The 22,743-nt window shown below is 32.1% G+C and overlaps 1 protein-coding gene across 4 annotated transcripts in view; it reads left to right on the top strand.

Annotated features, from left to right (window-relative positions):
* LOC119687166 (ATP-binding cassette sub-family C member Sur) overlaps window positions 1-22,743 on the top strand; it is a 151,291-nt gene that overhangs the window by 108,363 nt on the left and 20,185 nt on the right. For 2 of the 4 annotated variants that reach the window (XM_038101381.1, XM_038101379.1), the window contains exons 16-20: window positions 1,091-1,740; window positions 3,147-3,304; window positions 10,702-10,897; window positions 15,259-15,784; window positions 17,628-17,837. In XM_038101381.1, the coding sequence (XP_037957309.1) occupies window positions 1,091-1,740; window positions 3,147-3,304; window positions 10,702-10,897; window positions 15,259-15,784; window positions 17,628-17,837 (1,740 nt within the window). The remainder of the gene's footprint in view (window positions 1-1,090; window positions 1,741-3,146; window positions 3,305-10,701; window positions 10,898-15,258; window positions 15,785-17,627; window positions 17,838-22,743) is intronic. The other 2 variants (XM_038101380.1, XM_038101382.1) reach the window with 2 other exon arrangements.

The following is a 22,743-nucleotide window of genomic DNA, read 5'->3' as shown; positions in this document are numbered from 1 at the left end:
TTCTAAGAATTTAAGCAAATAATGGAATTTTTCTGGAGTACTTGAATAAATAACAATGTCCTTTGAATACATTATTTAGTGCAGACAACAGTTGGATTGCACATGTGATTTGTAATCTAATCACTTGTGTAATCCATGTTTGAACAGATAGTCTAGTCTTTAATTAGTTACACCGATTCTTAAATAGTTTTATCTAACTTATTCCGTATTTGACGAACTTTATTTATTGAAATATGTACATTTTTGAAAGTACTTACAATCCTTTTAATTCTACTGTATCATATTGGAAATATTTGAAATATCCATTGTGGCCAGAGTTTTCTTCTGGCAATCAGAATATATGCTACATCCAGCGGTAAAATTCATACATTAATTTAAGTGTTTAAAAAAAACAATTTCAATTTTCTGTATTTAAATATTTCAGTCGTAAAAATATTTCATTTTATATTTTACTGAATTAATTAATTAAAAATTAATTAAAAATTCGTTTCCTGTATATATAGTATTTCAAATATTGGTTTGATATGCGATCTGTTGAAAGTAGAGGTGAAACGTAAGAGCTTTTGACTAAAACTCAGTTTTGTGCTCCGCTCTCTGAAGCACCTTTGGAGCAGTTTCTACTAAGTTTAGGAGCTTCTATGGTAATTCAGTTGAAATTTTTGGCAATTAAATGATTCCAGCATTTGTAGTACATACAATATTTGTTCAGTCATGAAAATTTAAATGTCTAGCAGGATAGAATGTAGACGAAAGTATATTTGTGAAAGTATGATATCAAAGTATGCAGATATTATATTAAATTGTCGTTCAAAAGGCCTTTCAAAGTTTTTCAATAGAAATTCGTGTCATTTATCTAGCATCAAAGTCCAAAGTAAAAAAAAAATTTACCGTCTATATATCTTCTACGACGTTTTCCTCCTACAATTTGTTAAGCCCGACAATTGACGAGAGAGCACGTAAATTATTTTAAATTGAAATTGTACGGTGTACTGTAGCACACACCGACCGTAATGCCCATTAATATCTTTTTTCTCTATATAAAAATTTTTTGTGCAATGTGCATATTAATTTTATATTCTTGTGTATTCAGCAGATACCAACATTGACTACAAAGTGTTGACAAACAATAAAATTGTGACAGCATCGAGCACTTGTACGGACGGTACGGAGTCACCGTTAGCGATGCCAACGGATGCTGGAAAAACTACAACAGTAGGAGCAGAAGTAGCAACAGCAGCTGTGGCACCAACAACTGTAGCAGATGTCGAACGCAAATATGGAAAAATCCCAATGCAAATTTATTTGCTCTATTTGCGTGCATCTGGATTACCGATTGTTTTGATATTCTTCGCTACTGCCCTAATTTGGCAGTGTTTGCGCGTCTACACGGATGTGTGGCTGCAGCACTGGACGGACGACAATGCAGCGACAGGATTCAGTTCAACAACAATGGCAACAACTGCTGCATCCATGGAGCCAGCACCAATATTACGTACCTCAGATACGGCTCAGCACGAAGTCACGTACTATTTTCGCGTGTATGCGGTCATTTCGTGTGTGTGCATGGTAATGGCCATGATATCGACACCGGCCGGCCAATTCGCGGGCTGTAATGCGCGTCGTAATTTGCATGATAAACTCCTGCGAACGATTATGCGAAAATCGTTGCACTTTTTTCAAGTAACGCCATTGGGTAGGATAATGAATCGCTTCAGCAATGACATGGCGATCATTGATAAGGTGAGTTACGCATTTCAGTTTTACATTTTAGATTACACAACACTACATACTATTGGTTTTGTTGTTGTTTTTGTTTTTGTTTTGCGGTCTCTAAAATAATTTGACAAGATGAAAATCAATGCACGGCGACCACAATAACCGCCTGCAAATTGATTGACGGCAATTCTCTTAGCGTGCGTGTCGATTATATTACCAGAACACAAAACCCACCGATTGAAAACACGTTTTTGCCAAATATTTAGTAAAATGGTTTTAGAAGATTTACTTTTGCGGCTAAACTACGCAAATGCGCTTAAAAATTAACAATTAATCTGAGTTTATTATCGCCAAATATTATTTTACGTGAACTCCTACAAACTCGCAACTATGCAAAGATTGAATTTAAAGCAATATACCAATAATATGATAATATAATATCATAATAATATGTACCAATATATAATCGAAAACATAAACGAAAATTCAAATTTGGGTTTTTTGCAACTTTTATTACTCAAAATCGGAACTCACTGTACTTCCGGTTGCCAGGAAAATCATCTGAAATATAACAAATTTTTAACTGATAGACTTTTATCGAACTTTCAACAAAGTTGAAAGTCACACTTTTGGAACAGCCACGCAAGCAAATATTTGTTGCACAAGTACTTTTCAGGAAATATAAGTGTGGAGATATATATGAGACTCTAAGGTGCCGGGTTAGGTTAGAAATATTTACCTGTGCAAGTGGTAATGGACTTCCTTGTTGCTTCATTGCTGCTTATGGGTTATTTTTAAGTACGCACAGTGGAGATAACATTTTTTTTATTAAATAAAAATAATATCATTTAAGTAGTGACAATGTTTATTAGACTAAAAGATGTGTAGTGTTAGTTATCTGAACAGAATTTCGTTCGACAACTTTATAATTCAATAATTAAGACAGAGTCACAGTGTATGCAGATGTATGCAGATGTTAATTCTTAATTATAAAGTTGGAAATAAGAAATACCCAAATGTATATATAAAGAATGTTTACTTACAAAATAGACATTAAAATATAGAGGCTTTAAGCGGCGATTCTAATTATTGTTATTAAACTGAATCAATTATACAATATCAAATATAATAAATTATATGAGGGTTTAGATTGATAAATGTTTAAATAAAAACTTAATGTAGAAAGTGTAATGTAGAACAATTGGCTTTCAAAGTCCATTACTGATTTGCTAAGTTGCTAAAAAAAACTATTACTACTATGTATGCAAATAAAATGGTTTGCAATTTTTTTTTAATATTTTTACCTAACTCACATACACATATATATACATATAGTGACTTATAGACCAACCAAAATATCCTTGAAATTTAATCAAAAACACTTGCATATCCCAGCTTAATCAAAACACTCTTCGGTGTCTTCATTGCAGAAAATCGCAGCAACAAGTCAACGTTTGCTTCAGTTCATGTTATTATGCCTCTGTGCCGTGTTGATTAATGTGAGCATAACTCCTTGGTTTGTCCTGCTGACGGTGCCAATATGTATTGCCTATTATGTCATACAGAAGTTCTACAGGTGCTCATCCCGGTAAGTATTAGCAAGTAAAAGAAGTGGTGGCTTGTAATATTTAAAAACAGAAGTAGAATGTTCCTGGTAGTTACTTAGAGATTGCGGTGGTAGCTTCCCACTTGATCTTATTTACTTGTATGCAAATTATGTGTTGTTGTATCTATTATGTTATGTTTCCGCTGCTTAAAACTTAATGGAAGAGATTTATAGTTTATTGGAATATTTGGCGTTTGGCCTCGGGTGTGGTGAAAATATCTAATAGATTCCATTGCGAACGTCTGCGCGGGTTAAAATCTTGTGAAATGAAACTTTTTGATGATTATTGTAAAATCTGAATTCTATAAAATGCTTGATTATTAAATATGTTTTCAGGGGTGGAATTTGATTAAGTTTTCCCCTAAAATGTCTAACAAATACTGAGGTTAAATAAAAACATTGCATTGGGAAGCAGTTGTCAAGGTTTCTTAATCAGTTCGTTAGGCAGAGTAATATTGGTTAAATCATTCTTTAGATTTATTTTATAATTTTTATTTTACCAATCACTTTCGAAACAAAAAAACCGTTTCGGGCGGTCTTATTCAGGTTTCTGGCAACGCCTATGATTAATAGTGTTATAAAAGTTTTAATTGTACTGAACTTAAAGGGGCTGTGTACCTGTGACATCTTGCGAAACATGAAGAGTGTGGTAATTTCATAAGTGATAGCTTCAACAATATTTAGAGTTATTATGTTGTTTTTATTTCACAAGCACTTGTATTTGGCTGAAGAATAAATTACTGAGATGTTTTCAATTGACATTAAAAGATAGAAATATAAGGAAATGTAAAAAAAATGTTAAAAAGTGCAAAACTTCTCATGTAATTTATTAGAAAATAAAAAGTACTTATATTAGTAAATATATAATTTATAAGCGGAACAGCTTTTAAAAAAAAAAATACCCGTCTCTCAGGAAAAAATTGAAAATTTTTTTCTACAAATTTCGTTATAAAGGAATGCAAATAAAAATTTGCATTTTAGACAAATTTTTAAATGGCCATATCTCAGGCTTTGTAAATAATAGACTTTTTTCTTGAGATACGTCTTTATGTTTTTACTTCAAAAAAGGCGCGTTTAATTATAATAATTTTAACCAGATCGGAAGTGATGAAGTTAATTAATTTTGACAAAAAAATTTTTCCGTTGTTCGTTGTTTGACGAACAACCCATATAAATATTTAAAAAAATTAATGTCCATAGTATTATGAATTTTGATTTAGTTGAAATCTTTAAATGTTTCCATAATCATGTTTAATATTGGGACATTGAAGTCCTTACATTGCAAAATGAATTAAATAACTAATTTTAAAACTACTAAATAGTTGCCTTAATGCATAAATTTATAATTAAAAATCTTGGAGATGTTGTGCACTTTATTCTAATAAATGTGGATGTTTTTGTTGTACAAACTGCAGTACACTTAAAAATGACGGACCGAAAGTTCGTCAAAGTGCACTTATGATACGGTTTCCTCAAAAATAACTTTCCCAAAATTATTTGAAATTTTTCATTAATAATTTAAAAGTTGTCCATGTAAATTTGATAATGTTTTAGTGTTATCTTTACATTTCTATATGCTTCCGATATACATATAGTACAATATTGTACAGTTTTTAAACCTCCGATCGTTTTTGTGTTCAGTGTTTGTGTACAGTTTCTTGCTTTCAGTATGCAGTAAAACTTATTGTTATTGCATCTAATGGAGCTTTCATTAAAATAATAATTTTAATTATAGCAACCTGAATAAATACTTTTAGTAATATATCATATATCTTTATATAGTATTACCGTGATTTTTTGACATATAGTAATTTTTGATACTTGTCTTTTTTGGATAGTGTCGTTATGTCCTTTCCCTCGTTTATGCAATAACAAAGATGATAAAAACATCTCACAGTCTTTAAGTGATGTACTATGAAGTACAATAGTTTTTCTCTATAGTACTTCCTTTTGTGAAAGTTTTTTAAAATTATGGAAGTTTGTTATTTTTTCATTCGTCAACTCAACTTCCCCATTGTGTTCTATTATGAAATTCAATAAATGAAGTAGCTTCGGTGCTTCCTTGAATCTTGTTAGTTTTGAGTACTTGAAACTTGCTCTTTTATCCTCAAATTTAGAATGTAATACCAGTTGAGCGTTAAAATTTTCACTTGAACAATTCGAAAAATCTTGTTTTTTCATTAGTTCTTTTGCGGATGCTTAAAAAGTTATCGAGTCTTAATAAGTGGATTTATGAATAGTTTTCTTTTTCATTTTCGTAAAAACAAAATTGTTTTAAAATTATTACAGTAGGAGTAACTTTTTTATTTTTAGTTTTAAAATACTTGAGTTCGCTATATGTATTTAAAGAATTTTATTATAAAAATCTCACAGCTATTAAAGTGAAATTGTAAAAATAAATTAATGGAAATATTTCTAGGGTATTCAGTGTTGACTAGTGCAACTATGTATTTTGACAGATACATTGCACTAGCACAGCTGTGGACAAACATATTGGATGTGTAAGCTTCTTTTTTCGAAATTATAATTATTATCAAAACATTTGTACAACAAATTAAAAACTTATGCCACCAACTAAACCACAATCTTACAATGAAAATATATCAGAGAAGTTATTAATTGAATTCTCCCTTGAAAATCTACCCGAGTCTAGACAACACCGACAATAACTTCTAAAACAAAAACAAAAATTAGGACTAAATATACTAAGAAATTCATTTCTGCACTGAACTGATACAATACTCACACTTACACGCACTAGCAATCGAAATGTCAAATAATTTTCTTGTAGAACTTTCTCATTGTCATCCCTGTCGACTTTGTCATCGTTTCCGTTTTCCTCGACTGCTGCTCCTAAACTGCTCATCCAACATGGCAAAAGGCATCAAGTGGCATTATTACAACGCAATTGTTTTTGGCTACGAAAATATTTTGTCAAAAAGTTTTCAGTTTTCAGTTTTCAGTTTTCTGTTCTCCAAACTTCAAATCGTAGTCAATCCCATTTTGAGTGCGATATATTCCAACCAAAAAAGATAAAAGTGAACTTTTTAATATTTCTTCCTTGATTTTATAGTTTAAATATTTTTGTGGTAAGGAACTTAGTTTTAAGGACTTTTAGACACAAAATGTTATGCGTCCGTTGTTTTTGAATTTATAAGAGCTTTCTTATTCGTTCGCTCTACGTTGTTCACTTCTGCGTCCTCGTTTGTGTTTTCGTTAGAATGCTTTTCCTGGTATTCACAATCATCAAAATAGTCAAAGTCAAAGTTGGAATCGCAGTCCCAATGTTACTTTGCTTTTGTTGTTCCTTTAAGAATTTCAGTGCCTTTGCTGTTGGCACACTTTATACTTTCAATTGGCTTACTAGATTTGTTATTAAATCACTTAAAATCCAAACTGAAAACAAAGCAGTTGCTACAGAATAAACGACTTAGAAACTTACAGTCAAAAATTGATCTTAGAATTAAAACTAATCCTTGTTAATTTTAAAGCCAATGGTTAATGGAATAAAATCCATTAGACTTTACCCAGCGAAACTTCAAATTGTGAACATCTTTCATTAGGAGCTAATTCTCAAAAAACAAGTGAGTCCTTTTATTTTTCACAATTTCAGCGATTTTTATTGAATATTATATATATTTAATAAATGAATGATGATCAAAATAAAGATAAAAATTTTTAGTTTGAAATAAAAATAAAAATAAATGGGGTTTATAACATTCTCATAGGTCATAATCCTCGTGAAACAACTGTCTCTGGATTGTTTTAAAAATTCGATTTTGGAATTTCAGTTTTTAGCTTTAATTAGCACTTATTTCTCTCATACACAAATAAAGTTGATTTAAATGTCAGTGAGTATTTGTGATTTTTTGTATTTGTAATATTCAATAAAGCAAAAAGTCCAACGCAATTCTAGAGCATTATGTTCATGGCGAATTTATATCTGAATTTTACATGGAAAATAAACTATTCTTTCAATAATATAGACAATGGCATGTATAAGATAAAATCATTTAATTCCTTTAGCGAAAAATTTGCAATCTGCTCTTATTACCATACAATAACACTATACTAATGTCTTTCCAATAAGTAGACGTGTCTCATGAATGGCTGTGATGAGTGACGAAAACTCCAAATTGCAATTATTTTATTGTTTACAGGTAATTTTTCCATGAAACAATGGATCTATCTAAGCCAATGTCAAAGAATTTCTATAAATCAAATGGTCGCTTGGTTTAAGTTCTTCGATTGACTGAAATATGTTCGCCTTGATATGTAAACTCTTCTAAAGAAAATTCAATGCGGTTTCATAAGAAAGTCAAATAATATATTTATCTAATCAGATAGCATTATTCCTACGGATTTTCTTTATAAAGTCATTGTCGTAAATTATCACCGTGTATTCTTGCTGTAATATGTTACGTTACTACTTTCTTATATATTATTTAAGGGGCATTTTAGTAAGTTCTTCGTTTATTTTGTAAAACACAACTGGTTTTTATCATATATTATAAAAATTTTAGTTGTGTGTCATTAAGTTGCATTGTTATTACCGAGTCTACTTGACCGATTGTAGTGCACCTTCACTTGTAAATGTGATAAACTTTCTCTATGAATAAGCTTTTTAGAGTCTCAGGAAATAGTTGAGTTAAATGAAAAAAGTTGAACCTATCAAAAATAAACGAAGTTAAGCAAATCACAGATATTCTGTACTCTGATGAAAATTGCTTTTTATTGTGCAATAAATTAAACCTATTTAAATTAAAAGTTTAGGCATTCATAAGTTACATTTATTAGTCAGTTCGAATTGTTTTAATTTAAGGTGTGCAGCTTCAATTACTATTAACAGTCGTAACAGTGGTTTCAATTTTTTGAAGTTAACAAGTAATTAAAAAAAATGCTGTATGTAAGATTTAAAACATAGATTTATATATTCATGTATTTAAAATCAGTAACTTTAAAAATTTAGCAACCCAAACACCACTCAGTTGATACTGATGAAACCCCTGTTAAAATAGACTTTTAATGTTCCAAAAACATTAAGCATAAATATATTACTATTGAAGACAGCTGTTGTTATCTTCAAATCACTCGCTAATCATCTTAAATGTTTAAATAAATTCAATTCTAAGTCAATTTCTTCAAAGTATATGCAACTACAACCGCTATCTAATATTACTATCGAAAAAGCCACAACAAATTTTATAAATGAAATACTAAAAATTAAAGCAAATAATAAACATTCTCCCAGTTATGATGGTGTAACTGCTTGCTTACTTAAACAATTTTTAGCTGCAACATTTGCCAATATAAGAAATATTCTTAATTATTCTAATTAAATTAAGTAATTTCCTGTGCTTCAGAAAGTTGCTGAAATTATCGCAATAGCTAAGTGCAACAAAATTCATGTTCTAGTAACTACTTCCAGACCAATCAGAACCTATTTAGAAACATCTTATATCGTATTATTGAGTTCTTTTCAAATGGGAAAAATCTGATTGCTCCGCATCCTCCGAGAGTTTAGCTCTCGAGCCCGACAGCCGACTATCTAGTAAGTGCACAAAGTTGTCAGCAGAATTTCAAACGATATTGACATGAAAAAACTCTGCATTGGCATGCACCCTGATATTGCAAGAGCATTTGATAGTGTATTGTATTATGGTCTACTACATAAGCTTCCATCAAATTTGCCAGATAATCTCTATTAATTACTAAAAAGGTACTTAATTGGTAAAAAGTTCTACGCATGTTATAAGACAAATATATTAAATATTCTTTCTGTAGGGACGGACGTGCCTCAACGAAGCGTGCAAGGCCCAAATCTTTACCTCTTATACACGGCTGATATTTCTACACCACAAACTAATGTGAAATTATTGCAACTATTGTGGATGATATAGTCATGCTGTCTGGCAATAAAGCCATTACAATAATAAGACGTAAGCTGTCAGTTCTCACTAATAAGACACGGTCTTGGTTCAATACATGGGGAATCAAAGTCAACGTCGATAAAAAAGTTAAAGTTGTGTACATTACCAGAAAATAATAGCCATGCTATCATAAATTTAAGAACACAACAGAGAAAATGGAATTATTATGGAAACGCCTCATAAAACAATGCTGTCGTATATAATGTTAAGATTCATGTTCTGCAGTATGACCAAAGCCATTGCCTTTTGTGATATTGAGTTCCCGTTGATACACATGAAACTATATTTCATCCATGGATATATATAATACTCAGAAATTTTTGTTATAGTATTTTATATACATATTTTATATATATATTTGTAAAGATTGCTTAGGATAATCAATGTGTATACATTTTGCTAATTGCTTTCTACCTGCTAAATCTGGCTATTCTTTATTTATTAACTAAACATTTATTTCTATTGTAACAAACTAACCAATGTCAAAGTCTGTTTTACAACTATAACTTATACTTCTCAAAATAATTTAATGAATTTATTTTTGAGTGATCAAAGTGCTTGGCGACTTGGATAATTCTTTATATGCAGCATAAATAGTAATAATAAATTAATAAATAATATGTAATGTTCTTTTTCTTTCTTTCCAATTTCCGATAGTTTTTAAAGGTAAAGCAATGTTTAATTTAATGTATGACAATTTTCTTAATTAACCATCTTAAATGTTTTAACATTCTTATAATATTAATTTGAAGCGGTTAATGACAGTATAAATGTGTTATAAAAAATAAACACTAATAAGTAGTAAGAAAAAAATAATAAAACTATATCCTTCGGAGTGGTAATTATTTTTTAGAATTCCATTTTTTTTATTAATATATCACTCTGTCCTTTAGTAAAAATTAAAGTTTTATTCATAATTTTAATAAGTTTTTCCTTTTACTTGAAATTCTAATTAAAATAGTGCTATAAAATTTCGTGGCAAGCAGCTGAGAAGTAAAGTTTCTTTAATGTACTTTTAACCCATTAACACACTTACCAGTTTCTGAAAGCCCTCCGGAGAGGGGTGCGTATTGCATATACTCAGTGAAATTAATAAATATGCTTTCGTTTCGCAATGCAGGCACTTGTATTTTTAATATTTTTTCTATTGCTTTTATTATTTTCATCGAGTAACTACTTTGGTCCCAGACGTTGTTTTGAAGGTCTCGTTCCATTGTGTTAGGTTTATAGATTCTTTTTTTGCTTTTCAGCATCGTGCCTTTGTTTTTATAATATTTACAAATATTTTCTACTAGATTTGTTTCGCAAACACATCCACAGAGTGCTGCGGTTTCATTTACGTTTTTATATTATTTCCATTTGTATTCTTCTTCTTTGTTTTTCTATTATTATTTTGCAGTATTTTTATTTTATTTATATATGCTTGATTCTGTATTTTTGTATTTCCAGGGAATTGCAGCGTATTGAAAACTCTACAAATTCACCCGTAATATCACATCTCTCGGAGACAATACAAGGTGTGACCACGATACGTGCTTACAATCAGGAATCACGTTTTACAGAAATACTTTTCAAACGCCTCGAGATGAATACAATTGCATTTACAATATTAAACACAAGTAATCGTTGGCTGGGCATTTCGCTGGTAGGTGCAGACCTAACTAACTTTTGCAGATGCTTTCCCAAGTATCCTTCCTTGCCATACTAAGTTTAGAGTGTGTGTGTGTATTCGATTGAATAAGTTCAGATGCATTTATATATGTAACTATGGTATATTTAATTATATGTAAGCAAAATTTGGTGTGGTCTGCATTCTGCTAATAATGACGACACTGTGGGCGTGATGATGAACGCCTCTAATGACTTTTCTATACATTTCAAGTATACATTGGTACATACCATATAGCATGTCTGTCTATGCAAATTTGTATAAACACAAGGCAACATATCGCTGTGTATACTATACGCACACATTAAGCTATTATGTATGTAAATTTCTGCTTTTTATAAAAAGCTTAATTAACTTTCCAGCAACAATCAAAATTTATGTAATTAAGTGTGGAAACAGCAGCAGGAGGGAAAACAAATATACACAAATATACACAAATATTTCATGAAATATTTCCATGTGTAATAAAATTTGCTCAGCTTAGATAATAACTCTGCCTTTCGACGAATGGGAGACGGGAGATATTTAGAGCAACCTTAAATGTCCATGAAGTAGAAGTCTCATACAAAATGCAAATACTTTGATTTAAATGAAATTCGTGTATCAAATGCTTTCGAATGCTCTTCACATCTTTGGATTCACAGGGAATCGAAAGCGAATATATGTATTGATTGCATTAACTTTCTGCATATAAAATTTGTTCTAATGTAGAAATAAAGCAATGTTGGAAATAAATTTCTGTGCCATTGTTCGGTATTCAAGTAAAATGTAGGGGTTGGCAATGAAAGTTTGTAGAGGTTCCGTGTGACAGTATGGTAAATTTGGCTATACATACGCTTAACTTCCGGAAAGTCGAATATCGGGTGTGTGGAAAAATTTGTAATGAAGTAATACAATGGTTTTATGTTATTTATGATATTAGCCAATTAAAGTTTTGGCAAATGTAAAAGTGAAACTCGTATGATACTTGCGAAATTTATGCATGAAATGCAAACAGATTCTCCTCTGTTCCATGCTCAGCACATGTACAAGGGTCTTTTGTTGAGTTATTGATAGCAAATATTCAATATTATGTACGTTTTAAGAATATTTTATCAACAGCAAAACTAAATAAAACTTATATTGCTTTCTAATGTGGAGCATTGGTAGTGAAGATAGCAAATATTTTCTTGATCAACAACGAATTAATTTTAAAAAGTTTAATAATGTTATATACTCATCAACAATTAATTTTTGTTTTAAATATTTATTCATTTATTTTAATTTTATATATATGTAAAATTATAATAATCATTATTAATGCGTCACTCTTTTACAAAGCGTTGTTTCCCACTTAACGAACCCACTTGGGATTTTTAATTAAAAATGAAATATACTAAAAATGACGTGATGGGAATATAATGAAAAAATGAAATTTTAGTGATAAGGAAATTAAACTACAGGATGACAGCTCGACTCTTCCTGACTGCAAGTCGCCTCCAGTTGCATTTCGTCGTCATCTTTAAAATTGTCAATGTTAGGATATAGAGTACACCACAGCTTCAGTTTATCGCTTGTATATATCGACGTATATTTTCGAGTTTTGTTTTTATGGTCGTCCGTATCCTCAATCAGATAGCGGTCATATCCAATAATTTTAGCTACCACGTACGGTTTACGGTATTTCGGTATTTCGGTTCTAACTTTTTGGACTCGCCAGTAGCTGATAAAACGTTTTCAACAACTACCAGATCAATTTCTTTATACCGTTTTAGCTTCTGATGGCTATTGTTAAAATGTCGCTTCCATTTGAAACGTGTAGCTCCTATTCATTGGGTTGCTTTATTTCGGCGGGCAACCATATTTACTAGGGTATTATCTCGTAAAGCATCCTGCAAACGATTAGTTGTATTATCTCGCAATTGAAAATCGAATATGAGATCATTTTGAGCGAAATTAGTTGTTGAGTCAATTTGAGTGTTAAGCATCCACTGAGTGATCGAAGTTCTTCGTCCCAATTGTTATTATCGGATCCGGCTGTCTTTAGGAAAGCTAAAATTGATTGCTTTCATCTTTCCATTTACCCGTTAGACCACGGAGAACGAACGGCTGTCTTAACGTGTTTAATTTTGTTCAGCGTACAGTAGTCAAAAAAAGCTTTAGATGTAAATGACGTTCCTTTATCGTTGATAATTTTCGCTGACAAGGCAAAGAAACTGCTAAGTTCATTTAATACGTTGATTACACTCATGCAATTAACGGAGTGAATGTTTTTAACATTGTTATAGCTGAGCAGTCAGTTTCCACTCTGAAATGCTTTCCTACTAAATAAATTCGAAAAAAAATCTAATAATATTTTTTATGAATGCCCTGCTCTTTTCAAATAAAGACTTTTACACCTAAATAACATTATTATGCCTTCATATAAATTCTGAAAATACCAGGGACCGTAATAGTTATCATAAATAAATAAAAATCACCTTTTAACTATTATCATTCGCATCTTAAAATAATAAATAAATAAATTTGCTTTATATTATATTCCTCAAAAATAATTATTTTATGTGCCTTTTATTTTTTCGCGTAAACGTAACTTTAAATTCTGCTTTTTTTTTTTAAAACGCACTAATAACTGTTAGTTTTGTGTTATAAATATAAAAATCGTGAGTAACTAGCAATTTCTGTTGAATATTTTTTAAATGAAAATATGAAATGCAATTTTAATTCAAGGTAGTTGTTTTTCTGATTTCATACAAAATGGATCTCTGACTGATTTAGACTAACAAGCACGTCAACTTTTTATAGCACATATGTTTGTATTGATATCTATCTTTGAGGTCGGTCCATAGCGTTCTATGACTTCTTTTATTAGCTACCCTTCTTATATTGAGTACTAAAGCCATTAATAATATCTTCAATACTTCAGGTCTACAGAAATATAACAAATTATATAGGTGTATACAACTTTGAAGGGTTTTTCTTTCTGTTTTAAGATATCGACATAATTCACTTCTATTGCTTCTAATAATAGGTGTTAGGTGTTTTCTCCTGTTAATTGTTTAACCTGGCTAATTTGATTATTTATTTAAGCTTAAATTCGTTTTAGCTTCCTCAGTTTTGTTGTTATTAACAGGGAATCTTATTACACAAAAATTGTTTCTGCTATATAAAAATTAATTTATTCCATAGACAAAACAAATTAATCTCTTTAATTGTTGTAAATATATATTTTTCTTCTTTTTCTCTAACAAGAAGATTTTATGCTATTTGGCATGTCAGAGACTTATCTGTATTAAAGCTTTAATGTCGATGATTGCTTTGATATCGATAACTGATTTATTATCGATAATTGCTTCAATGTCGATAATTACTTGTATACACTTTAAATCTCAAAGTGTAAACCTAGTATAATTGGGTTTAAAAAACGATTACAGCAAGGAGTGCTCATTTTTTGAATTTTTCCATTTTGTAAGTAATTATAAGTAATAATTTAATTAGCTGAAATACTCATTCTAATTACTTATACTCGTAAGTTTAAAATTTTTTGTGGAATTAATAATAAGAAACTACGTACTTTCTCAGTTTCTCAATTTCTCAATTTCTCAATTGGAGGTAATTAAACTTGATTTTAAGTCACAAATTTTAAATATTTCTCGCAGTAAAGTTTTGGTGAAGGTCAAAGCCAGCATATTTTCACTCTTGCGTTCAACTTTTCTTTGGCAACATCATTTTTCATAAGTCGAACTTCTACAACTTTAGTCATTTTGAAATGCAGTTAAAAAATAATTAAGATGTACGAACTTTGAGGAAAAGAAATTTTTACTTCAACTAAAGTCGCCACACTTTTCTGTCATAAACTCAACCATAAAGGTGCAGAAATGCCATCTATATTGGCGCCCATAACCGCACATACAGGAGTCCTTATGCCATATGTGGGAAAGAGTGCGGTAGTGTGGAGTGCGGTATGACAATACAACACACATAGGAACCAAGTTACACGTTTAGTTGCAAAACTTTTAGTAAAAAAGTTTTTTACTTATTCTTGTGGTTGTGTGTTATTTGTATGTTTATGTATGTATGTATGTATGTATGTATGTATGTATGTATGTGTGTGTGCGTGTGTGTGTGTGTGTAGATGTGGCATTGTGTGTATGCATATATCTGTGATTAAAGACACATGTGCACCATTTAAAAACTAAAAAGTACTTTCTTTGCATACCAATTTACTGTTACGTACCTAACAAGCGCCTTTTCCTTTTCCTTTTTCCGCATTGCTTTTCTCTAGACTTTGTCCTTTAGTTTCGCTTTATGTTTATTGTTTAATTTTAACATTTTTATTTTTGTTCGCACCGTTCTAGGATTACTTGGGAGGTGTCATTGTTTTTGTTGCCATTGTGACAGCTTTGTTAGTGGCCACCATAAGTTGCAGCAACTATAATAGTAGTGGCAGCAGCCAATATATGATGGTTTCAGGAAATTACACTGACAATGGCGCTGACAGATTTGGTGCTGGCAGTGGCAGCAATGCTGCCAACCTGTTCCCGCACGGTAGCCACATTAACCTACTCAACGATAATAAAAGAAATATGGTAACTGGACCAAATTTTTCGCCTTCGCCATCGCTTGTTGGCTTGGCCATAAACTACACTCTTTTGGTGCCGATCTACTTGAATTGGGTTGTAAAACTTTTAGCTGACATGGAAATGTATGTGGGATCAGTTGAACGTATTGCGTATTACGCTGAAGAAGAAATGGAAACATCAACGGAAATTGTCAATATGGCAATGAATGACAGTGACGGTGACGGCAACGGCAACGGTAACGGTGACGATGACTGTGATGATGATGCGAAAGACAATGAAAATGTTTCCGATAAGACAGCAAGTGAGTATGTGAAAGTAACGAAAATTAAAAATATGTATACGGTGTATGGAAGGTGTGAGAGCAGTATGTCTATTATGGAAGTCATTGTGCGCTACACTTTTAGAATATTAACAATTGTTTTCTATAAACATTCAGTTCAGTAATAGAAGTTGTGTTTCAAATTTCAATAGAAAATCATGCAATTATTTTATAAAGTGTAAGCTGTCTTCATATTTGAAATGGATGGTATAAAAAGTATCCGTCCTGCAGGCAGGTATTTATATGGTGCAGATACTATGTGTGGATACCAGACTCAGAAGTGGTTTGCTTGTATGTGTTCCGCAAATTTTGATGTCAAAGATGCGTCTCGTTTTGGTCGTGCAGTCGGTAAAATCGATAAAATTATACAGCTGGCGAAACAAGACCTATGGTATATGCAAGCTCTCAGGAGATAGCGAGTTACTAAACATCAACCACATGGGGTATTATATGAATTAACGGAAAGAAATTCGATTGACCAACTTATCATCAGTGCGACGCCATTTAAATTAAACAAAACCGAACCATTTTTGAAACAAATCACTATGAGCAATTGAAAGTGTTTTAATTATGAGAATATTCAATGTAAATAATCAAGATCAAAGACTGGTGACCCTCCACAAAGATTGAAGGGTCTTCAGTCTTCAAAGATTGCATTGCCAACAAACAAGAGTCTTTGTAAAGCAGTTGAAGAAGCTACAGGAGATCATATTATAAATTTCTATTCATAATTAATATAATTGGTTAAACTGATTTTGCGATATCCATCTGAGTGTTTAGTTGTTTATGAGCTTATTTGTTTATAGGTATGTAGATTATTTAGTCTCTTAATATTTTAAGCTTATCGGATTAAATACTGCGTATGTACTTTATAATTCCAAATTAATGAAATTGAAAAATTGTGTCATATGAGCATTATAATTGCTTTTCAAATACTTTTTCCAATGTCGAAGGTGTTCTTAGTAGAGATTTTGTAAGTTAATTCGTTTTACTTGGAAACGGTGTTATATACTGTTGTTTTATCAGAATCAATTTAGAATTAAATGAATACTTTATGTATATGGTTTCAATATATATTAAAAGCAAATAAACTAATTATTTTTTATATTATTCTTAAGTAGTTCTGACTTGTTTATTGCCTTGGTTTTGTTTGTTACTTGTAAATTCAAAGCAACTCCCCATTCTAAACTTCTGATCATTTATCATCCGGCGTTCCAAAAAGTATGTTATTTTGCAGATAAAAATTAACAGTAGTTCATAAATTTTAACATTAAAATCCTTCATTGAGTTTTTCGTAACTTAAAAAGAATTTAAGTGGCTCGGAAGGAATCGTTATAAGTTCCGTAAAGATCCTCCTAAAATTGATGAATTTTAATACATGGGTTTTAAATTGATGACTTTTATAATTTATACATATAGTATGATATAGGTGATGTTATGGATGTATCCTTTTGGTTAAGGTTCTTTGAGTACGAGATCAAAAAATTTATTTGAATTTAAGAAATAATCAATTTCATGCACAGCGTCAGAGATTTTGTGGGTCAGATAAGATCAAATTTTTGTGAATTATATTCTTCGTACCTACAATCTGGTTTCAATCCGAGTGAGTAGTCTTGTGTAATAAAACTTGATAAATTTGTTTAAATGTGTAGGTTTAATAGATTGTTTAGAAATTATTCTTAGCACGAACATATGGTTGTAATCCGTGGTATCTCAGAGATGAATTCACTCTAAAAAAGTGTAGCACACGTGAATGTATCACATGAGGTGGTTGAATGTGAAATTGATTTAGCTGTTGAGAATGATAAATTATCTGTTGCCGCAGATAATGATGCGATAAAGTTGCAAGGAACTATTGCTGCTGATGCTGATGCTGCTCCTGCTGATAATGTTGGTGTTGGTGTTGCTGGCGATATTATTGCAACACAACAAACTGAGGAAATAAAGCAAAATGAAAAACTTTCAATGACTGTAATGGAGCGTAATGATGTCGAACGCAGGGCCAGCGTACGAAAAATGTCGAATGGAAAAAATTGTAAGTAATTTTATTTTTTGAACAATAGCAATTTTTCTTCTGCTCTTTCCTTTCGAAGAATACTTCTTTAGTATATAAGAGCACAAGATTGCATTCATTCATTTAATTTGAACAAAAAGTGGAAATATTAAAAACATTATTACTACTTTTTCCGAGTACAGTTCCTTTCCGTTTTCATTTTAAAATCTTTCGCATCACCTTGTTATTCTTCATTTTGATGTGGAAATTATTCAATTTATTTGCAATTTTAAATTTGACAAGTTTTTAAAAATATGGATCGCTGAACTATAAATTAAAATATAATTTTGGAACCTTGTAATTATCAGTTTCCTCAATAAATTCAAAAACTACTACAATGAAATAAGTACAGGAAGCTTAAAACTAAAAACAAATCAATAAAAAATTTTAAAGTTAGATAATAGAATTAAAAAATACACAAAAAACTGATTGATTGAATAATGCGAAGCTTTTTACACAATTTCTTCATTCATGCACAAACAAGAAATAATGTTCCATGGTTTTATAAAAAAGTCATCATCATTCACAATTATTAAGTTATTTTATGATGCATTGATTGTCATACCTACTGATGAAATATGGTCGTCAGGCGACGCAGAAGACATCATTGAATATACTTGGGATCAATATTATCCAACGTTAATTCATCCCTTACATATTCAAAATATTTTAGTAACGCTGTGCAGCTTGAATTATAATTTAATTGACCGCATAAGTGTTGTATCGCTATTGTTCCATTATTTAATGCTGCCAGCTCCTGGTGTATTCGGTTTAAGTCATAATAAACAATTAAATTCCAATATGATACTATTGTTTTGACATGCCCTATTTGTTTGAAGTGCATTTTTTCAAGGTTATTGTATGACTTGATTTGAACAGATGTGGTCAATATTAAGGGTAAAAACAACAATGTCAACATTATGGTTGTGACAAAGTTGACTCCGTGTTACTCTTCTAATCTTGTTAGGTGTTTCCAGTTTTGACGAGTTTATTTTTGGCAGATGGCTTGTTTGTTTATCATGACAGACTGGTTCATCCACCATCAATAGAGGTGCTAATTTATGAATTGACCTTTTACATATTCCTCTGGATGTTTTCACATCTGCAACCCGAATGGCGCCATCATTTCCCTTGTATATTTTTATAATTCTTCCCAGCGGCGAATGTAACACAGGTACATTGTCTTCCTTTATGATCACCATTGTTCCTGGCTGACCATTTTCACAACGGGTTCTCCATGTATTTCTTTGTTGTAACTCAGTCAAGTATTCTTGACTCCATCGGTTCCAAAATTGATGTTTTAGGTGAGACACCAACTTCCATCTTGTGAGTAATCCTGCTTGAAGTTGATTTGATGTCACATCTACTGTCGATGTCAGTGGTTCACCAATCAGGAAATGTCCTGGTGTCAGTGCGGTATAGTCATTTGCGTTACTTGACATGGGTGTTAATGGACGAGAGTTGAGAATTGCTTCTATTTCAACTACACCTGTCTCAAGCTCCTTATATGTTAATGATGCTGTTGCCACACTTTTCATTAATAGATGCTTCGCTGATTTTACAGCAGCTTCCCAAAGTCCTCCGAAATGAGGTGCCCTTGGAGGTATGAAATTAAACTGAATCCCAACATTTGCACATGTCGTTATGATTTTTTCTTGTGACTCAGCCGCATGTAATGACGATAATAACTCATTAAGCTTATTGTTAGCTCCTATAAAATTAGTTGCATTATCACAATGGAGTAATTTACAATGACCTCTCCTTCCTAAAATTCGTTTGAGGGCTCCGATAAATGTATCAGCACTGAGATCACTAACTCAAGATGAAAAACCTTTGTTGCGAAACAACAAAATACCGCAAGAGGCTGCTTTCCGCGTATCTTGTAATGTACCAATAGCGGACCACAAAAATCGATACCGGAATGAAGAAATGGTCGTGCAGGTTCTATTCTTGAACTCGGCAAGTTTCCAATGATTTGTTTATACAATGTACAATCTGACACTACAATGTTGAACTACTGATCTCGCCATGGATCGTCCCTTGATTGGCCAAAATTTTTGTCGCACTTGTGCTAGCAATGTCTGCGGTCCACAATGCAGTTTATCCTTGTGAGTATCCTGCCTCAACAACTTAACCAATGGGTCATTATAAGGCAATGCCTTGTTTTGCATCATAACTAAATGAAGATGTTTCCAACCTTCCGCCAACCCTAATTATCCCATTTATATCAACAAATGGTGCTAGTCCAGTTAAAACACTGTTTGGACTGATTGCATATGATTTCAGCAATTTTCGCCTTCCATCCTTGAAATCTGAATCTTGTATTACTTTGACAATTATGTTCAAACTCTCACTTAATTCATCTGGAGTTAATAAGATACTGGATTTGCGTTAATGGTTTTTTACTTTACATTGTTTAATGAATCTTAGTACATAAGCTACTATTCGGTTCAAAACCTTAAATGAATTTCGATGATTAATTGTATAGATCATCTTTTGTCATTGATACCAACGAGGTAGTTTGTTCTTTCAAATCAATTTTGTGTTCATAATCTATACTCAAATGTTTATCATATGCTACTGGCCATTTTTGTTTGTCACCATGTAAAAATAGTGGCCCATAAAACCAAAGGTGGCATGTGCTCAGTTTTTGTGGGGACACTCCTCGTGAAACAAAATTTGCTGGATTATCTTTTTAGCTTACATATCGCCATTGATCTGGAGTTGTCAGCTCTCGTATTACTGCTATTCTGTTGGTTATGAATTTATCTGGTAGTGCTGATTCGGTGTTTATCCAAGAAAGGACCGTCATTGAGTCAGACCAAAAATATATAGCCTTGCTATCATATTTTAAATCATGTTTCACTCTCGTTGCAAGTTCACTACCCATACTGCTGCCCCATATGCTTTATCTGAAGCATCTGTAAATATGTGAAGTTCACTGACTTGTGGAACTTCCGTGCTAAACACATATCGTGGTATTTACAATGCTTTTAAATGTTTTAAATTCTCTCTGAAGGTAACCCACTGAACAGGCAGCTTGGCGGATAGTGGATCGTCCTAATTACATTTCAGCTCTCAAACTTGTTGCATAAATAATTTGGCTTGAACTACTGCTGGAGCTAGTAGTCCTAACGGATCAAAAATTTTAATCAAATCGGCGCTCACTATTCTTTTAGTAATTTTTGATTCATAGTTGGTGGCTGTATTGATGCTAATCTTGTCTTCTTGAGGTGACCATGCGAGGCCAATGTTTTAATTTTAACTGCTTGATCAGAATCAAAATCCAAATCTACCTCCCGATGTGATACAGGTATATTTTGAAGTAACTTCGGATAATTTGAGCACTATTTACGTACGCGAAATCCTGCGCCTTGTAACAGTTGTATAAGTTGTTGTTGCATGTCTATTGCTGTTCCTTTGCTGTCAGATCCCCATAGGCCATCATGCACATAGAAATTTTCTTGCAACACTTTTGATGCTAATGGAAATTCCTTCCGACACTCGTTGGCTGAATGATTAAGACACCTGATTGCTAAATAAGATGCTGGTCGAGTCCCATAAGTCACTGTATTTAGTAGGTAATACTTAATCGGTTCATTAGTAATCCTTCTCCAAATTATAATCTGGTATCGACGGTCATCAGGATGAACCCATATCTGTCGATACATTTTTTCTATGTCTGTTGTAAAGACATATCTTGGCAGTCTGAATCGCAGTAGAATAGTGAAAAGATCACTCTGAGCTACTGGACCTGCGTATAACAAATCATTTAATGACTTTCCAGAGGTTGTTTTGGCTGATGCGTCAAAAACAACACGTAATTTGGTGGTACTGCTTTCTGGTCTCAACACACAATGATGTGGTATAAAATAACTGGAGGACAATACTGAGTTTCCATCAACTTCAGTCTTATGACCAAGCGTCCATGAACTGAACGTATTGTTGCCTTAAGTTGGGATCCTTTATCAAACGTCTTTCTAAGCCCAAAAACCGATTGAACGTTGTGTGTCTGCTGTCTCCTAATGCTTCCACGGATTCTGCAAACGGTAATTTTACGATGTACTGTCCCTTTTGATTTTTCTGGACATTATTTACAAAATGAGTTTCACATTTCTGATCTGCAAACGATAATGTGGTGTCTCTTTCCTTTACTTCTTCAAACTGCCAGAATTTTTTCATCATAATTTTATCAACCTGACAAAATTGATGTATTGCTTGGGGCAGAGTTCTATCATCAAGTAATGATGTCAGGTAAAGTTCGACTGACTTCTAAATTACCAACGTTACAAAACACAGTATTTGGTTGGATTGTGTCAGGAAAAGTGGAAAATCAGACATCAAATTCAGCTACTTGCGGCTTGCTTACTGACATGGAAAAAGATGATCAGTTCAATGATGTCTTCTGCGTCGGCTGACGACCATATTTCATCATTATTACACATCAGATCTTTCTGATATTTTTCTATCAGAGAACATTTTAATTCATAATAGCTAGGATGGTGTTTTACAGTACTTTCCTCATATATGCTTTTAAATGTTTCGCATTAACGTTGTAGCATTGTTGGTCCCTCTTGGACTAACTACTGGCTTCCCGTCCTGTGGTTTCATATTTGACTGCACTGAAATACTCGTGTTCGAGTTCTGGTTGTGGCAATGCTTTGACTTCAACATCATTCATTTCAAAATTATTCCGTAGGGAATTTAGCTTCTTTAATCGGTCTTCGTAGTATGTAGAATCCTGCTTCCGGATACTAGAGTCCTTTTTAAAATTAGTTATCAGGCGCTCTATATCTGCACCGAGGTCTGATTGTTTCCTTAGTAATGCATCCATGTTGATGGCGATGTTTGGGTTTTCGGTCCGAAAATTCCAATGAGTAAGTACATC

The sequence above is a fragment of the Teleopsis dalmanni genome, chromosome X (genome assembly GCF_002237135.1).
Source record: "Teleopsis dalmanni isolate 2A chromosome X, ASM223713v2, whole genome shotgun sequence".
NCBI lineage: Eukaryota > Metazoa > Arthropoda > Insecta > Diptera > Diopsidae > Teleopsis > Teleopsis dalmanni.
Note: the sequence above shows the minus strand (reverse complement) of the source record. Positions and strands in the feature narration are given on the sequence as shown.